This window comes from Chiloscyllium punctatum, chromosome 24 (assembly GCF_047496795.1).
Source record: "Chiloscyllium punctatum isolate Juve2018m chromosome 24, sChiPun1.3, whole genome shotgun sequence".
NCBI classification, from domain to species: Eukaryota; Metazoa; Chordata; class Chondrichthyes; order Orectolobiformes; family Hemiscylliidae; genus Chiloscyllium; species Chiloscyllium punctatum.
In genome coordinates, this window is record NC_092762.1 from 85365834 (window position 1) to 85383653 (window position 17820).

At 52.9% G+C, this 17820-nt stretch overlaps 1 protein-coding gene across 1 annotated transcript in view; it reads left to right on the plus strand.

Annotated features, from left to right (window-relative positions):
- The window catches only part of LOC140494786 (uncharacterized), a 309123-nt gene that overhangs the window by 281773 nt on the left and 9530 nt on the right, over window positions 1-17820 (plus strand). Inside the window, exon 5 of the mRNA XM_072594381.1 lies at window positions 16484-16580. Coding sequence (XP_072450482.1) covers window positions 16484-16580 — 97 coding nt within the window. The remainder of the gene's footprint in view (window positions 1-16483; window positions 16581-17820) is intronic.

Below are 17820 nucleotides of genomic sequence, written 5' to 3' on the forward strand. Positions count from 1 at the left end.
GTCAGTACTGAGAGAGTGGGGTCTGTTGGAAGGTCAAGGCTGCACTCTCGGAGGGTCAGTGCTGAGGGAACGCCGCACTATCGGAGGGTCAGTGTTGAGGGAGTACCGCACTATTGGAGGGTCAGCACTGAGGAAGCGCCGCACTGTCGGAGGGTCAGTGCGGAGGGAGTGCAGCACTATCGGAGGGTCAGTGCTGAGAGATTGCCACACTGTCAGACGGTCAGTGCTGAGGGAGTGCCTCACTATCGGAGGGTCAGTGATGAGGGAGTGCAGCACTATCGGAGGGTCAATGCTGTGTGAGCGGTGTCTGTCGGAAGGTCAGTGCTGAGGGAGTGGGGACTGTCGGAGGGTCAGTGCTGAGGGAGTGGGGACTGTCGGAGGGTCAGTGCTGAGGGAGTGGGCACTGTCGGAGAGTCAGTGCTGAGGGAGCAGTGACTGTCAGAGGGTAAGTGCTGAGAGAGTGGGCACTATCTGAGGGTCAGTGCTGAGGGAATGGCGCACTATCGAGGGTCAGCACTGAGGGAGCACCGCACTGTCGGAGGGTCAGCGCTGAGGGAGTGCCGCACTATCGGAGGGTCAGTACCTTGGGAGTGCCCACTATTGGAAGGTCAGTGCTGAGGGATTGCCGCACTGTGGGAGGGTCAGTACTGAGTGAGTGGGGAATGCTGGAGGGTCAGTGCTGTACTGTCAGAGGGTCAGTGCTGAGGGAGTGGGCACTGTCAGAGTGTCAGTACTGAGGTACTGCTACTCTATCGGAGGGTCAACGCTGAAGGCGTGCCACACTGTCGGAGGGTCAGTGCTGAGGGAGTGGGGACTGTCAGAGGGTCAGTCCTGAGGGAGTGCCACACTGTCGGAGGGTCAGTGCTGAGGGTGTGCCGCACTATCGGAGGGTCAGCGCTGAGTGAGTGCTGCACTATCGGAGGGGTCAGTACTGAGGGAGTGCCGCACTGTCAGAGGGTCAGTGCTGAGGGAGTGCTGCACTATCGGATGGTCAGTGCTGAGGGAGTGCCACACTGTCGGAGGGTCAGCGCTGAGTGAGTGCTGCACTATCGGATGGTCAGTGCTGAGGGAGTGCCACACTGTCGGAGGGTCTGTACTGAGGGAGCGCCGCACTGTCGGAGGGTCATTGCTGATGGAGGCCACACGGTCGGATCGTCAGTGCTGTGGGAGTGTTGCACTATCGGAGGGTCAGCACTGAGGGAGTGCCGTACTATCGGAGGGTTAGTACTGAGGGAGTGCCGCACTGTTGGAGGGTCAGTGCTGAGGGAGTGCCTACTATCGGAGGGTCAGTACTGAGGGAGTGCCACACTGTTGGAGGGTCAGTGCTGAGGGAGTGCTGCACTATCGGAGGGTCAGTACTGAGGGAGTGCCGTATTATCGGAGGGTCAGTACTGAGGGAGTGCCGCACTGTTGGAGGGTCAGTGCTGAGGGAGTGCTGCACTATCGGAGGGTCAGTACTGAGGGAGTGCTGCACTATTGGAGGGTCAGCACTGAGGGAGTGCCGTACTATCGGAGGGTCAGTACTGAGGGAGCGCCGCACTGTTGGAGGGTCAGTGCTGAGGGAGTGCTGCACTATCGGAGGGTCAGTACTGAGGGAGTGCCGCACTGTTGGAGGGTCAGTGCTGAGTTAGCGGTGACTGTCAGTGGGTCAGTCCTGAGGGAGTGCTGCATTGTTGGAGGGTCAGTGCTGAGGTAGCGGGACTGTCGGAGGATCAGTCCTGAGGGAGCGCCGCACTGTCGGAGGGTCAGTTCTGATGGAGGCCACACTGTCGGAGGGTCAGTTCTGATGGAGGCCACACTGTCGGAGGGTCCGAACTGGAGGAGGGCTGCAGTGCAATGAGCTGCAATGCGCATTACTGCATACATGGTATCCAGACTCTCATACTTCAGTCACATTCACACTTTCCACACGCACACTCACACTCAGTCAGTGTGACACACAGTCCGACTCACACTGACACTCCAACTTCTGCATTGACCCCTAGCACACTTTGTTTTGTGATTTCCCTGCTAATTTTTATTGAAACTATCTTGGCTACACCTGTAACCTGCACAGTTTCCCTGCTGTGCTTTCTCCCATGTTTGGTTATCATTGCACAATTCCATTGTGTTAGTCTGTCCCTGATTTCCAATCCTCCAGCATGGGGGATATCTGTGTTTTCTACCCTCTGGTCCCTGTTTGTCCGCATTCTCTCTATTTTACATTCTACCCGTGCAGCTACTCTCCCTCTAGTTAGCTCAGTTGGCTGGATGGCTGGTTTGCAATGTAATAAGTGATACCCGACACACAGGTTCAGTTCCACCACTGGCCGATGTTACTATGGCCATCTTGCTTTCACAACCTAACTCCCTGTCTGAGGCACAATAACCCTCAGGTTAAGTTCACCTGCAGGTGTCTCTCCCTGACGAGAGAGTGGGACTATGGTGCCATTTGAATGCATGAAGCATTCTGTTCCCAGTGGCAAAAGTGAGGACTACATATGCTGATGATTAGAGTGGGGCTGGAAAAACACAGCAGGTCTGGCAGCATCCGAGGAGTAGGAAAATCGATGTTTCAGGCAGGAATCCAGATGAAGGGCTCCTGCCTGAAACGTTGTTTTTCCTGCTCCTCGGATGCTGCCTGACCTGCTGTGTTTTTCCAGCCCCACTCTAATTATCATTCTTTCCCAGTGCCCAGAAACAGCTACTCTTCCTCATGACATTGTGAATTCCATCCGTTAGATTTGGGATCCCACTGCTCTTCCTTCCTGCTCCCTCCGTTTGCTTTCTCGTGCTTCACCATCGAGTCATGGATTCGATACATCAATAAACAGGAGCTTCCAATTGGTAAGAAGTTGAAGGGTTCAGGTGGTGGCATTAGTGCAGACAGATGATGGGATTCTTTTGTCAGGATATTCTCAATGGGCCGAAGGGCCTCTTTTATGACTCTATCATTGGAGCAAGGCAGAAGTTAATCAATGACTCAAATCTTTCTCATCATTTCAAAGAGACTGTATCAGATCCATCAAGGTGACCTTCAATCATTATCCCTTAATACCTTTCAGTTTTAGCTACGTATTCCCCACCGCACTCCTGAGAATTCCCACAGTCAGCGTCTTCCCAACTTTCACACTCGGTCCATCATGCATTCCTTTTAGGAACACTCTCTGGAACAGCCGCCTCTCATTTCAAATGTTTTATGGGAATGAGGGAAATGGAGAGGTGAATGGGGAGAGAGGGATATGGGGAGTGGATGGGTGGGGAGAGAGGGATATGGGGAGTGGATGGGTGGGGAGAGAGGGGTATGGGGAGTGGATGGGTGGGGGGGGAGAGGGGTATGGGGAGTGGATGGGTGGGGGGGGAGAGGGGTATGGGGAGTGGATGGGTGGGGGGGGAGAGGGATATGGGGAGTGGATGGGTGGGGAGAGAGGGGTATGGGGAGTGGATGGGTGGGGGGGGAGAGGGGTATGGGGAGTGGATGGGTGGGGAGAGAGGGGTATGGGGAGTGGATGGGTGGGGAGAGAGGGGTATGGGGAGTGGATGGGTGGGGGGGGAGAGGGATATGGGGAGTGGATGGGTGGGGAGAGAGGGGTATGGGGAGTGGATGGGTGGGGAGAGAGGGATATGGGGAGTGGATGGGTGGGGAGAGAGGGATATGGGGAGTGGATGGGTGGGGGGGAGAGGGGTATGGGGAGTGGATGGGTGGGGAGAGGGATATGGGGAGTGGATGGGTGGGGAGAGAGGGATATGGGGAGTGGATGGGTGGGGAGAGGGATATGGGGAGTGGATGGGTGGGGAGAGAGGGGTATGGGGAATGGATGGGTGGGGGGGGAGAGGGATATGGGGAGTGGATGGGTGGGGGAGAGAGGGATATGGGGAGTGGATGGATGAGGAGAGAGGGGTATGGGGAGTGGATGGGTGGGGGAGAGAGGGATATGGGGAGTGGATGGATGAGGAGAGAGGGGTATGGGGAGTGGATGGGTGGGGAGAGAGGGATATGGGGAGTGGATGGGTGGGGAGAGAGGGATATGGGGTGTGGATGGGTGGGGAGAGAGGGATATGGGGAGTGGATGGGTGGGGAGAGAGGGGTATGGGGAGTGGATGGGTGGGGAGAGAGGGATATGGGGAGTGGATGGGTGGGGGAGAGGGGTATGGGGTGTGGATGGGTGGGGAGAGAGGGGTATGGGGAGTGGATGGGTGGGGAGAGAGGGGTATGGGGAGTGGATGGGTGGGGAGAGAGGGGTATGGGGAGTGGATGGGTGGGGAGAGAGGGATATGGGGAGTGGATGGGTGGGGAGAGAGGGATATGGGGTGTGGATGGGTGGGGAGAGAGGGGTATGGGGAGTGGATGGGTGGGGAGAGAGGGGTATGGGGAGTGGATGGGTGGGGAGGGAGGGGTATGGGGAGTGGATGGGTGGGGAGAGAGGGATATGGGGAGTGGATGGGTGGGGAGAGAGGGATATGGGGTGTGGATGGGTGGGGAGAGAGGGGTATGGGGAGTGGATGGGTTGGGGGGAGAGGGATATGGGGAGTGGATGGGTGGGGGGGAGAGGGATATGGGGAGTGGATGGGTTGGGGAGAGAGGGATATGGGGAGTGGATGGGTGGGGAGAGAGGGGTATGGGGAGTGGATGGGTGGGGAGAGAGGGATATGGGGTGTGGATGGGTGGGGAGAGAGGGGTATGGGGAGTGGATGGGTTGGGGGGAGAGGGATATGGGGAGTGGATGGGTGGGGGGGAGAGGGATATGGGGAGTGGATGGGTGGGGAGAGAGGGGTATGGGGAGTGGATGGGTGGGGAGAGAGGGGTATGGGGAGTGGATGGGTTGGGGAGAGAGGGGTATGGGGAGTGGATGGGTTGGGGAGAGAGGGGTATGGGGAGTGGATGGGTGGGGGGAGAGGGATATGGGGAGTGGATGGGTGGGGGGAGAGGGATATGGGGAGTGGATGGGTGGGGGGGAGAGGGATATGGGGAGTGGATGGGTGGGGAGAGAGGGGTATGGGGTGTGGATGGGTTGGGGAGAGAGGGATATGGGGAGTGGATGGGTGGGGGGGAGAGGGATATGGGGAGTGGATGGGTGGGGGGGAGAGGGATATGGGGAGTGGATGGATGAGGAGAGAGGGGTATGGGGAGTGGATGGGTTGGGGGGGAGAGGGATATGGGAAGTGCGAATGGGGAGAGAGGAATATAGGGAGTGGGTGATGGGAGGAAATGGATAAGGTGGGTGGGGGGGAGAGGGCTAAGGGGAGAGTGTGGGTGGGGAGTGTGAAAAATAAAGAGCATAAGGGCATGTGAAGGGTTAAAGCATAAAGTTCACTGCTGGAATTTTACAAGGGGTCTGTGAACTGTTCCATTAATCAAAATACTACATGGAAGGGTCAGCGAAATGCTACATTGGAGTGCTACATCAATTAGCAGAATCAGCCTGGGGTCAAAGGCCATTGTGGCAGAGGTGACAGTAAATACCTAATTGTGATATAAAGTTAAAAGTCACACAACACCAGGTTATAGTCCAACAGGTTTCATTGGAAGCACTAGCTTTGGGAGCGCTGTTCCTGACAACCATCTGAAGGTGCGTCGCTCCGAAAGCTAGTGCTTCCAATGAAACCTGTTGGACTATAACCTGGTGTTGTGTGACTTTTAACTTTGTCCATCCCAGTCCAACACCGGCATCTCCAAATCATAATCGGGATATAGTAGCGTGGGACTAAGTTTGAAGTCGGAGATACGATAGTGGCAGAAGGAGAGAGATGACATGAGGGTTGTTGCACATCTGCAGTGAGATAGCCTGACCAACACAATTAGACACACTGATAAACCTGAAGAAAACATGATGACAAAAAGGTTTATAAAACACAACGGACCACGGGGTTCGGGGTAATCAAGAATTCGCTTTCTGGTTGTCACGGCTGTTCTTTGTAAATAAAAGATTATTGAAGACCTCTCTGCGTCTCCTGGTAATTCTCTACGACGGGAGATGGATAAGGGGAGTGGGTGGGTGAGGAAATGGGATAAGGGGAGTGGGTGGGTGAGGAAATGGGATAAGGGGAGTGGGTGGGTGAGGAAATGGGATAAAGGGAGTGTGTAGGTGAGGAAATGGGATAAGGGGAGTGGGTGGGTGAGGAAATGGGATAAAGGGAGTGGGTGGGTGAGGAAATGGGATAAAGGGAGTGGGTGGGTGAGGAAATGGGATAAAGGGAGTGGGTGGGTGAGGAAATGGGATAAAGGGAGTGTGTAGGTGAGGTGGTGGATATGGGAGAGGGTGATGAAAGGATATTGTGAGCAGATGAGGTAGCTCACCGGATTTGTTTTTGAAAACGGGACTTTCTTGCTTTGAAAGTTCCTTTCTCCCGAGGACATGGGGTTGAGCGCTGCATTTACAATGAACAAAACAATCCGAAATGAAACTGAAACAGGGTCCAGACTGATCCAGAATCACGTGGATTCCAGTAAATGCGAGTTGGAGGCTGAAGGAGGAGGAGTCCCACGATGTCCTGGGACTGAGTGGGATAGAACTTTGCGCTGAGTTGAAATATTGCTCCACAGCGGGCGAGCGGCACTGCTGCCTGTCCGAGCTGTCCTTCCACAGAGTGCTTCAGACGCTGACAAGATGAAACCGGCCAAACTGAATATGAGCCGCTGTTTCCCTGGTTATAGATGGTTGGTCTTGGCGCTGTTATTGATAGCAGTGATTGTTGCATGCTTGGCGATAGTTTTTGGGCACTCGGACCCGATGAAAAGTCTGAGACAGTGTGAGCGGCAGCGGCTAAATGACAGCTGGATATTGACCGGGCTCCAGAGCTCCTTAGGAAGCTGCGAGAGACAAGCGGTAAGGAACTTCCAGACTGAGAGCGGGACTCGGACTCAGGACTAAGCGGAAGAATTTTCAACATATTTGCAAATTAGGAAACACTCGAGTGATGATAGTTGTTATTAGAATAATGTGTTTGTGGCTTTTCGGTATTTGTAAAAAAAAAATTGTCATTTCAGTTGGAATTGTGTAATAGATGGGCACATCAGCACCTCGGGGGAGTTAAAACCTCATCTGGTCATTAGAGTTCCGTTTAAGAATCTTCCCACAAATAAAGCTACTGCGAAGTGTTAGCAAAGTGATCTTGAAACTGTCGGACTGGAACAAAATTAAAGGACGATTCTTCAGAAAGAAGCCTGCAGTCCTTCAACGGAAATAAAGATCAGCGGAGACTGGAAATCCGAAACAGAAATTGTTGAAGATACTCAGCAGGTTTGGCAGCATCGAGAGAGAGAGAGAGACAGTTAATGTTTATAGAAAAGTACAGGCCCTTCGACCCTTCGTGAGACTCTCCATTCGTGTCCTTTCTGAGGAAGGGTCACTGGATCCAAACGTTAAGTCTGATTTCTCTCTCTACAGACGCAGCCTGACCTGCTGAGTTTCTCTAGCATTTGTTTTGTTTTAGAATCTCCAATTATTATGGAGTTTGGGTTTGTGAAAGACTCCAGTCTCACAGATGGTTCTGTGACATGGTCCTGATAAGATACTCATTTGTTCAAACTGCACACAAGACCATCACCACCTTTGGTGTGTCCATTAGCCAGAAACTAGCCACATCGTTACCATGGATACAAGGGGCTGGGAAGTCTATAGTGCGAGTTTCACTTCCAAAATTCTCAGTTAAAAATCACACACCGGGTTATAGTCCAACAGGTTTCATTGGAAGCACTAGCTTTCGGAGGGACGCTGCTTCACCACCTGAGGAAGGGGCAGCACTCCAAAAGCTAGATTAGGTTACTTACAGTGTGGAAACAGGCCCTTCGGCCCAACAAGTCCACACTGACCCTCCGAAGAGCAACCCACCCAGACCCATTCCCCTACATTTACCCCTTCACCTCACACTATGGGCAATTTATCAATTCACCTGACCTGCGCATCTTTGGACTGTGGGAGGAAACCCACACAGACACAGGGAGAATGTGCAAACTTCACAAAGGCAGTTGCCTGGGTCGGGAATTGAACCCAGGTCTCTGGCGGTATGAGGTAGCAGTGCTATCCACCGTGCTTCCAATGAAACCTGTTGGACTGTAACCTGGTGTTGTGTGATTTTTAACTTTGTGCACCCCAGTCCAAGACCAAATCAAAATTCTCGATGTGGGTGAAAATTACGGAGCTTCTACTAGCAAGGTTAAGAGGTGACCTTCCAGAAGTTGCTGAACAAAGGAACCTTAGAGTGTAGGTTCATAGCTCCTTGAAACTGGAATGGCAGGTTATGAGATAGTGAAGAAAGTGTTTGGTACACTTTAATTTATTGCTCACAGCAGCGGGACATGGAGTCGAAGGTCATATTGCAGCTGTACGGGACATTGATTAGGCCACTTTTGGAATATTGTGTGCAATTCTGGTATCACTGCTATATGAAGGATGTTGTGAAACTTGAAAGGATTCAGAAAAAAAGTTTACAAGGCTGTTGCCAGGGTTGGAGGATTTGAGCTACAGGCTGGAGCTGTTTTCTCTGGAGAGTCGGAAGCTAAATGGGTGACTTTACAGAGGTTTATAAAATCATGAGGAGCATGGGTAGGGTAAATAGACAAGGTCTTTTCCCTGGGGTGGGGGGGTCTAGACCTAGAGGGCATAGGTTTAGGGTGAGAGGGGAAAGATATAAAAGAGATATAAGTAGCAACTTTTTGACACAGAGGATGGTACGTGTATGGAACGAGCCGCCAGAGGAAGTAGATTAGATTAGATTAGATTACTTATATTACTTACAGTGTGGAAACAGGCCCTTCGGTCCAACAAGTCCACACCGACTCCCCAAAGAGCAACCCACCCAGACCCATTCCCTTACATTTACCCCTTCACTAACACTACAGGCAAGTTAGCATGGCCAATTCACCTAACCTGTAGTGGAGGCTGGTACAATTACAGCATCGAAAGGGCATCTGGATGGGTATATGAATAGGAAGGGTTTACAGGGATATGGGCCAAGTGCTGTCAAATGGGACTAGATTAGATTAGGATATCTGGTCAGCATGGATGAGTTGGACTGAAGGGTCTGTTTCCGTCTTGTACATCTCTATGACACTTAAGTTTATAAAATCATGAAGGGTATAGAAAAAGAGAATGGTAAGTGTCTTTTCCTTTTCAATTTTTAAGGTGATAGTAGAGAGATTTAAAAAAGACATGGGCAATGTTTTATGCAGGGAGTGGTTCATGTGTGGAATGAATTTTCTGAGGATGTGGTGGATGTGTGTATAGTTGTAACATTTAAAACCCATTTGGGTAAATCCATGGGTAGGAAAGGTTTGGAGGGAGATGGCCAGGAGCAGACAGCTGGGACTAGTTTAGTTTGGGATTATGTTCGGCATGGACTGGTTGGATTGAAGTGTCTCTTTCCGTGCTGTATGACTGTAACTGCAGTGGTTCAAGAATTTGGCTCACCACCACTGCCCCAAGGCCAGTGAATGGATAATAAAAGGAGAGACGGGTATAAAAATCACCATTGACATGGTATCACTTTAACCAAGGCGCAGCTGGAACATCCCGGATCTATTTCTCAATCGCTGCTGACTCATCCTTGTCTCAGTCTTGATCAAGGTCACGGCAATGCAGTTAGAATTATAGAATTATTACATGTGGAAACAGGCCATTTGGCCCAATAAGTCCATACTGACCCTCCAAAGAGGATCCCACTTAGACCTATCCTCCTCCCCTATCCCTGTAAACTCACATTTCCTATGGCTAATGCACCCAACCTGCACAGCCCTGAGCACTATGGGTAATTTCCCATGGCCAATCCACCCTAACCTGCACATCTTTGGATTGTGGGAAGAAACCGGAGCACCTGGAGGATACCCGTCCAGGCACAGGGAGAATGTGCTAACTCCATACGGTTGTTGGAGGGTGGAATCAAACCCGGGTCCGTGGCTCTGTGAGACGGCAGTGCTAGACACTGAGCCACCATATCAAACATAGCTCCCAGAAACTGGGGGCGAGAGCAAAACTTTAGTTTTGGGCTTGAGAGTCTGAGCTGGGGCCAGCACGTATTTGGTTGGTCGATGGTTAAAACAGGAGGTTCATTTGCATTGTGAGCAAATCTGCAGAAGAGCAGAATGGTGGAGTAAGGAGACAGAGTGGTTGGGGATGATTTCTGTCACTGATTTGGCCCATGGGAGTTGGGGTTGAGTTAGCAATGATAACAAGATAATTGGAGTGGATGACAGGATGGGTGTTGAGTTTCTGTGGTCAAAGTTCTGGTTGCATCCTTATCAGAGACATGTCTGAACTTACAGATTAACTAAGAAAAGGAAAAGCAAGATGCACTTTGCTCTGATTGACCCCCGCTTCACTACAATGTGCTGATTAATTGGGATAGCAACGATAGACACACTGGAACTTAGGAGTAGGCCATTCAGCCCATCAGACCTGCCCCACCATTCAAAATGATCATGGCTGATCAAACACTTCAATCCTTTTCCTCACCCCCATCTCCATGACCCTATATGCCACTGGTCATCAGAGATCTGTCAAGCTCTTTCAAAGATGTCTTTTACTCAAAGACTGAGCTTCCACATGGTAGAGAATTCCAAATATTCTAAGTGGTTTCTCTGTTATTTTTAAACTGCAATATCCCACCCCTAGTTTTAATTTAGAGGTGTCAGTGTTGGACTGAGGAGTACAAAGTTAAAAATCTCACAACACCAGGTTATAGTCCAGGTTGGACCAAAACCTGTTGGACTATAACCTGGTGTGTGATTTTTAACTTTGTACACCCCAGTCCAACACCAACACATTCACATCATGACTATCAGCGACACCACTAACTGCCAGCTCAAAGTAGGGAGAATCTCCAAGCAGATCACACATATCGACACAGACATTAAGTTTCTACAGGAAAGCAGGAAAGATCGCAAAAGGATTACGGATCACGAACCCACTCAAATCGACCTACAACACAGACTACGCAGAGAGACTTTGATAAACCTGTTGGACTAGCCTGGTGTGGTGTGATTTATGACTTTGTCCATGCCTGGTTTTTGACATCCTAACCAGGGAAACACCTTACCTGCATCAATTGTGTCAACCTCTTTAAGGGTTTTGTAAGCTTCAGTGAAATGACCCCTCATTCTTCAAAGCTCTCGAGAACACAAGCCCCTTTTGCCCCGATTTTTGAAGCTTTGTTCTTCCTGCCCTCATTTGCTGTTTTTTGAAATAGTAAGTATCCATGGTAATAAGCGATCACATTCCTGAGACATTGCACTCGGAGTGGAAGCTGGAGCACTGTGCCACAACGTTGAGGGGAAACAAAGGAAGGTACATCTAAACATATGACTAAAAATCTGCAGAAGATTGCAGCCCAAAACGATAAGCTTATTTCTGTCTCCAAAAGAGCTGCCACACCCTCTGAGCATTTTCAGTGTTCTCTGTTTTTAAGTTATTGATCTGTGTGAGTTCTTGCCTTTATTATTAAAAATGTCCCCATCAGTTCCAACTGGCCTTAGTCTGGTTTCAGAGCATTTCTAACTGGGCACAGGATGCTGGGTAAGGTTTGGCAAAAACCACTTATAGCCAAATGAAGGAGGCCAGCTGTCACCTTTCCCTCCACGCCTCAGATTCCTAGAAGCAGCAAGGGGCCGATGGAGCTCCCTGGGAAACCCTGAGGAATATTTAGACGGGCTGAGTGGCCTCACCATTTGCTTGCCGCCTGACAACAATGGCCCTCTGGGTGGGGTTGGGTGGTGGGCTCTTACTGTCCCCCACTGCCCAGCTGGTGGAAGCTGCAAGGACTGTTCCTAAGTTGAAGTTTTGAAGGAAGTGGTGTGAGATTTTCGATGGAGATGGGGTGCAGGAACTTGGGGGTAAAGGCAGGAGATTGTCACCAGGGAGTAGAACCAAGGCAGGCATGATGGGCCGAAGAGCCTCCTTCTGCACCATATTGACTCTGTGATTCGGGAGAAGTTGGACAGAAAGAGGCCTGTTTCCATTTTCAGTGGGGATCCTGCTGTTCCTTCAAGGACAAAGGTGTCTGATTGGCCCACTGTCATTGAGAGCTCACACATCAGTTATTGGCAAATTCGGGGGGAATCACATTGAGTGACTGTATCCCACACGGTGAAGGTTTCTGGCCGACAGGGCAGTTCGGGACTGATAGACCCCACCGACAGAGCAGTTCGGGACTGACAGACCCCACCGACAGGGCAGTTCGGGACTGACAGACCCCACCGACAGGGCAGTTCGGGACTGACAGACCCCACCGACAGCGCAGTTCGGGACTGACAGACCCCACCGACAGCGCAGTTCGGGACTGACAGACCCCACCGACAGGGCAGTTCGGGACTGACAGACCCCACCGACAGTGCAGTCCGGGACTGACAGACCCCACCGACAGCGCAGTCCGGGACTGACAGACCCCACCGACAGGGCAGTTCGGGACTGACAGACCCCACCGACAGCGCAGTCCGGGACTGACAGACCCCACCGACAGGGCAGTTCGGGACTGACAGACCCCACCGACAGTGCAGTCCGGGACTGACAGACCCCACCGACAGCGCAGTCCGGGACTGACAGACCCCACCGACAGGGCAGTTCGGGACTGACAGACCCCACCGACAGCGCAGTCCGGGACTGACAGACCCCACCGACAGGGCAGTTCGGGACTGACAGACCCCACCGACAGTGCAGTCCGGGACTGACAGACCCCACCGACAGCGCAGTCCGGGACTGACAGACCCCACCGACAGGGCAGTTCGGGACTGACAGACCCCACCGACAGTGCAGTCCGGGACTGACAGACCCCACCGACAGGGCAGTCCGGGACTGACAGACCCCACCGACAGTGCAGTCCGGGACTGACAGACCCCACCGACAGCGCAGTCCGGGACTGACAGACCCCACCGACAGGGCAGTTCGGGACTGACAGACCCCACCGACAGTGCAGTCCGGGACTGACAGACCCCACCGACAGGGCAGTCCGGGACTGACAGACCCCACCGACAGGGCAGTCCGGGACTGACAGACCCCACCGACAGTGCAGTTCGGGACTGACAGACCCCACCGACAGGGCAGTCCGGGACTGACAGACCCCACCGACAGGGCAGTTCGGGACTGACAGACCCCACCGACAGGGCAGTTCGGGACTGACAGACCCCACCGACAGGGCAGTTCGGGACTGACAGACCCCACCGACAGGGCAGTTCGGGACTGACAGACCCCACCGACAGGGCAGTTCGGGACTGACAGACCCCACCGACAGCGCAGTTCGGGACTGACAGACCCCACCGACAGCGCAGTTCGGGACTGACAGACCCCACCGACAGGGCAGTCCGGGACTGACAGACCCCACCGACAGCGCAGTTCGGCTACGTTAAGAGATAATTCTGGGCTAAAACATCACCCATCATTCCCTGCTTTTCCCCAAAATTAAAATCTTTTACATTCACATGAGGGCATAGAGTGGGCTGATCTCATCTGAAATATATCACATCCGACAGTGCAGCACATCCTCAGCACTGACCCTCCAACAGTGCAGCACATCCTTAGCACTGACCCTCCAACAGTGCCCACTCCCACAGCACTGACCGTCCGACAGTGCAGCACATCCTTAGCACTGACCCTCCAACAGTGCCCACTCCCTCAGCACTGACCCTCCGACAGTGCCCACTCCCTCAGCACTGACCCTCCAACAGTGCCCACTCCCTCAGCACTGACCCTCCAACAGTGCCCACTCCCTCAGCACTGACCCTCCGACAGTGCCCACTCCCTCAGCACTGACCCTCCAACAGTGCCCACTCCCTCAGCACTGACCCTCTGACAGTGCGGCACTCCCACAGCACTGACCGTCTGACAGTGCCCACTCCCTCAGCACTGACCCTCCAACAGTGCCCACACCCTCAGCACTGACCCTCCAACAGTGCCCACTCCCTCAGCACTGACCCTCCAACAGTGCCCACACCCTCAGCACTGACCCTCCGAAAGTGCCCACTCCCTCAGCACTGACCCTCCAACAGTGCCCACTCCCTCAGCACTGACCCTCTGACAGTGCGGCACTCCCACAGCACTGACCGTCTGACAGTGCCCACTCCCTCAGCACTGACCCACCAACAGTGCCCACTCCCTCAGCACTGACCCTCTGACAGTGCAGCACATCCTTAGCACTGACCCTCCAACAGTGCCCACTCCCTCAGCACTGACCCTCTGACAGTGCAGCACATCCTTAGCACTGACCCTCCAACAGTGCCCACTCCCTCAGCACTGACCCTCTGACAGTGCCCACTCCCTCAGCACTGACCCTCCAACAGTGCCCACTCCCTCAGCACTGACCCTCCAACAGTGCCCACTCCCTCAGCACTGACCGTCTGACAGTGCGGCACTCCCACAGCACTGACCGTCCGACAGTGCCCACTCCCTCAGCACTGACCCTCCAACAGTGAGGCACTCCCTCAGCACTGACCCACCAACAGTGCCCACTCCCTCAACACTGACCCTCCAACAGTGCAGCACTCCCTCAGCACTGACCGTCTGACAGTGCGGCACTCCCCCAGCACTGACCCTCCGACAGTGCAGCACTCCCTCAGCACTGACCGTCTGACAGTGCGGCACTCCCTCAGCACTGACCATCCGACAGTGCCCACTCCCTCAGCACTGACCCTCCAACAGTGCCCACTCCCTCAGCACTGACCGTCTGACAGTGCGGCACTCCCACAGCACTGACCGTCCGACAGTGCCCACTCCCTCAGCACTGACCCTCCAACAGTGAGGCACTCCCTCAGCACTGACCCACCAACAGTGCCCACTCCCTCAACACTGACCCTCCAACAGTGCAGCACTCCCTCAGCACTGACCGTCTGACAGTGCGGCACTCCCCCAGCACTGACCCTCCGACAGTGCAGCACTCCCTCAGCACTGACCGTCTGACAGTGCGGCACTCCCTCAGCACTGACCGTCTGACAGTGCAGCACTCCCTCAGCACTGACCATCCGACAGTGCAGCACTCCCTCAGCACTGACCATCTGACAGTGCAGCACTCTCTCAGCACTGACCCATGACAGTGCAGCACTCCCTCAGCACTGACCCTCCGAAGGTGCGGCACTCCCTCAGCACTGACCCTCTGACAGTGGCCACTCCCTCAGTACTGGGGCGGCATGGTGGCACAGTAGTTAGCATTGCTGCCTCACAGTGCCAGAGACCCAGGTTCGATTCCAGCATCGGGTGACTGTCTGTGTGGAGTTTGCACATTCTCCCCGTGTCTGCGTGGGTTTTCTCCAGGTGCTACGGTTTCCTCCCACAGTCCAAAAATGTGCAGGTCAGGTGAATTGGCCACTCTAAATTGCCCGTAGTGTTAGGTGAAGGGGTAAATGTAGGGAAATGGATCTGGTGGGTTGCTCTTCGGAGGGTCGGTGTGGACTTGTTGGGCCGAAGGGCCTGTTTCCACACTGTAAGTAATCTAAAAGTACTGACCCTCCGACAGTACGGCACTCCCTTAGTACTGACCCTCCAACAGTGTGGCACTCCCTCAACACTGACCCTCTGACAGTGCAGCACTCCACAGCACTGACCCTCCGACAGTGCGGCACTCCCTCAGTACTGACCCTCCGACAGTGCAGTGCTCCCTCAGTACTGACCCTCCAACAATGCAGCACTCCTTCCGTGCTGACCCTCCAACAGTGCGGCTCTCCCTCAGCACATACACTCTGGCAGTGCAGCACTCCCTCCAACAGTGCGGCTCTCTCTCAGTACTGACCCTCCGACAGTGCGGTGCTCCCTCAGCACTGACCCTCCAACAGTGCGGCGCTCCCTCAGCACTGACCCTCTGACAGTGCAATATTCCCAGAACACTGGCCCTCTGACAGTGCGGTGTTTCCTGAGCACTAACCCTCTGACAATGCAGCACTCCCTCAGCACCGACCCTCTGACAGTGCGGCACTCCCTCAGCACTGAGCCTCCAACAGTGCAGTGCTCCCTCAGCACTGACCCTCTGACAGTGCGACACTCCCTCAGCACTCACCCTCCAACAGTGCAGTGCTCCCTCAGCACTGACCCTCTGACAGTGCGACACTCCCTCAGCACTGACCCTCCAACAGTGCGGTGCTCCCTCAGCACCGACCCTCTGACAGTGCGACACTCCCCCAGCACTGACCCTCCAACAGTGCGGTGCTCCCTCAGCACTGACCCTCCAACAGTGCGGTGCTCCCTCAGCACTGACCCTCTGACAGTGCAAAACTTCTTTTGCACTGTCCCTCCGACAGTGCAACATTCCCTTGGTACTGCAGTCCGAGGAGGGTGCCTCACTGATTCAGGTGCCACCTTTCAAATTCAGAATGTGAAGCCCAGCCCTGTTTTCTCATTCCCCTGCTCCCCTCCCCCAGACTGGTATGTGATCTCTGTGCTACTATCTGAAGAAATGTCCCCCTGACAATAAATTGTCCCTGACTGTGCCAAATTAGACTGTGTTATACCTCTCCCCTCTAAGATCATTATTTGTGATAAGTCCAATGTTTCGCGAACCACCCAGTGACCTATGAATGTTTATATTGCAGGCTCGGCAGCATGAGAACATTCTAGAATTGGAGAAGAGGGTGAAAGAGCTTGAACAGATGAACCACAACCTCACCATCAAACAACAACAACTGGATGGTTAGCTATCCTCTGACATTCCATGATTATGTTGGTGACGGGTGTATCTGCCTGAGACCTTTGTGGAAACATTCTCGAAATGTGGGCTTTGTGGCTCACCTTCTCTGAAACAATGGAGTCTCCTCCTGAAACAGTGACTTAACCATAACAGGAAACCCCCAGCCCTGTCCTCACCACACTCCCCACTGTTACTTGGTCAGTTCCCCGGGCTGGAGTTAATCATCTCAATATCAATTCTATCGATAGAATTTGAAGAAGAAATTCTTGGGTTTAAGTTTCTGTCAATGGGTCTGAGGCTCAGTGGGGAGTGTGGTGAGGACAGGGCTGGGGGTTTCCTGTTATGGTTAAATTAGCACACTTTTCATTCACTGCTGTTTACTGTGCATGTTTGCGACAGCAGTTACACTCCCAATAGGCTGTAGGTGCTGGCAGGTGGGACTAGATTGGGTTGGGATATCTGGTTCGGCATTGATGGGTTGGACCAAAGGGTCTGTTTCCATGCTGTACATCGCTATGACTCTATGACTATGACCCTAAGATGATTTCAGAAATGCTGAGACCATAAAAGCTGCTACTGAAATATAAGTTCCTCTTTTTTGAAGTTTGGGGAAATTTTGAATCTTCCTTCTTTAATTTGGCAAATTCCCAACTTGGGAAATTTCTGGAGTGTGCGTAAGCCCACATGAAACACTGTCAAACCGAGCCCATTGATATGTTTGTGTTCTGTACAGAAAACCTTCACAGAGCAGCATGGGTCTACACACCTGATCCCATAAAGAACAGCATCAACTCTAACAACACATTGTGCTCTTGGTTCCTATTTATTCCCTAGCAACAAGCTCCTAAATATCAAGAACTTATTTCAACCTTTTGTCTTACAGAAGGATTGGAATTAAAACAGATTGAGATTTGCTCCATTTTTACAGTTAATAACAAATACTTTTGGTCATTTCCTTTATGTTGTTAGTGTTGCAAACAGAATATTTTACGAATGTGGGATGCCATATCCCCATCAAACACTCACAGAGTAAAGCCCCCTCTAGACTGTCCCCATCAAACACTCCCAGGACAGAGACAGCACGGGGTGTTTGATGGGGTACAGTGTTAGACTCAGAGTAACGCTCCCTCTATACTGTCCCCCATCAAACATTCCCAGGCAGGGACAGCACAGGGTTTATCAGAGAGGAAAGCTTCCACTACACTGTTCCCATCAAACACTCCCAGGACTGGGACAGCACAA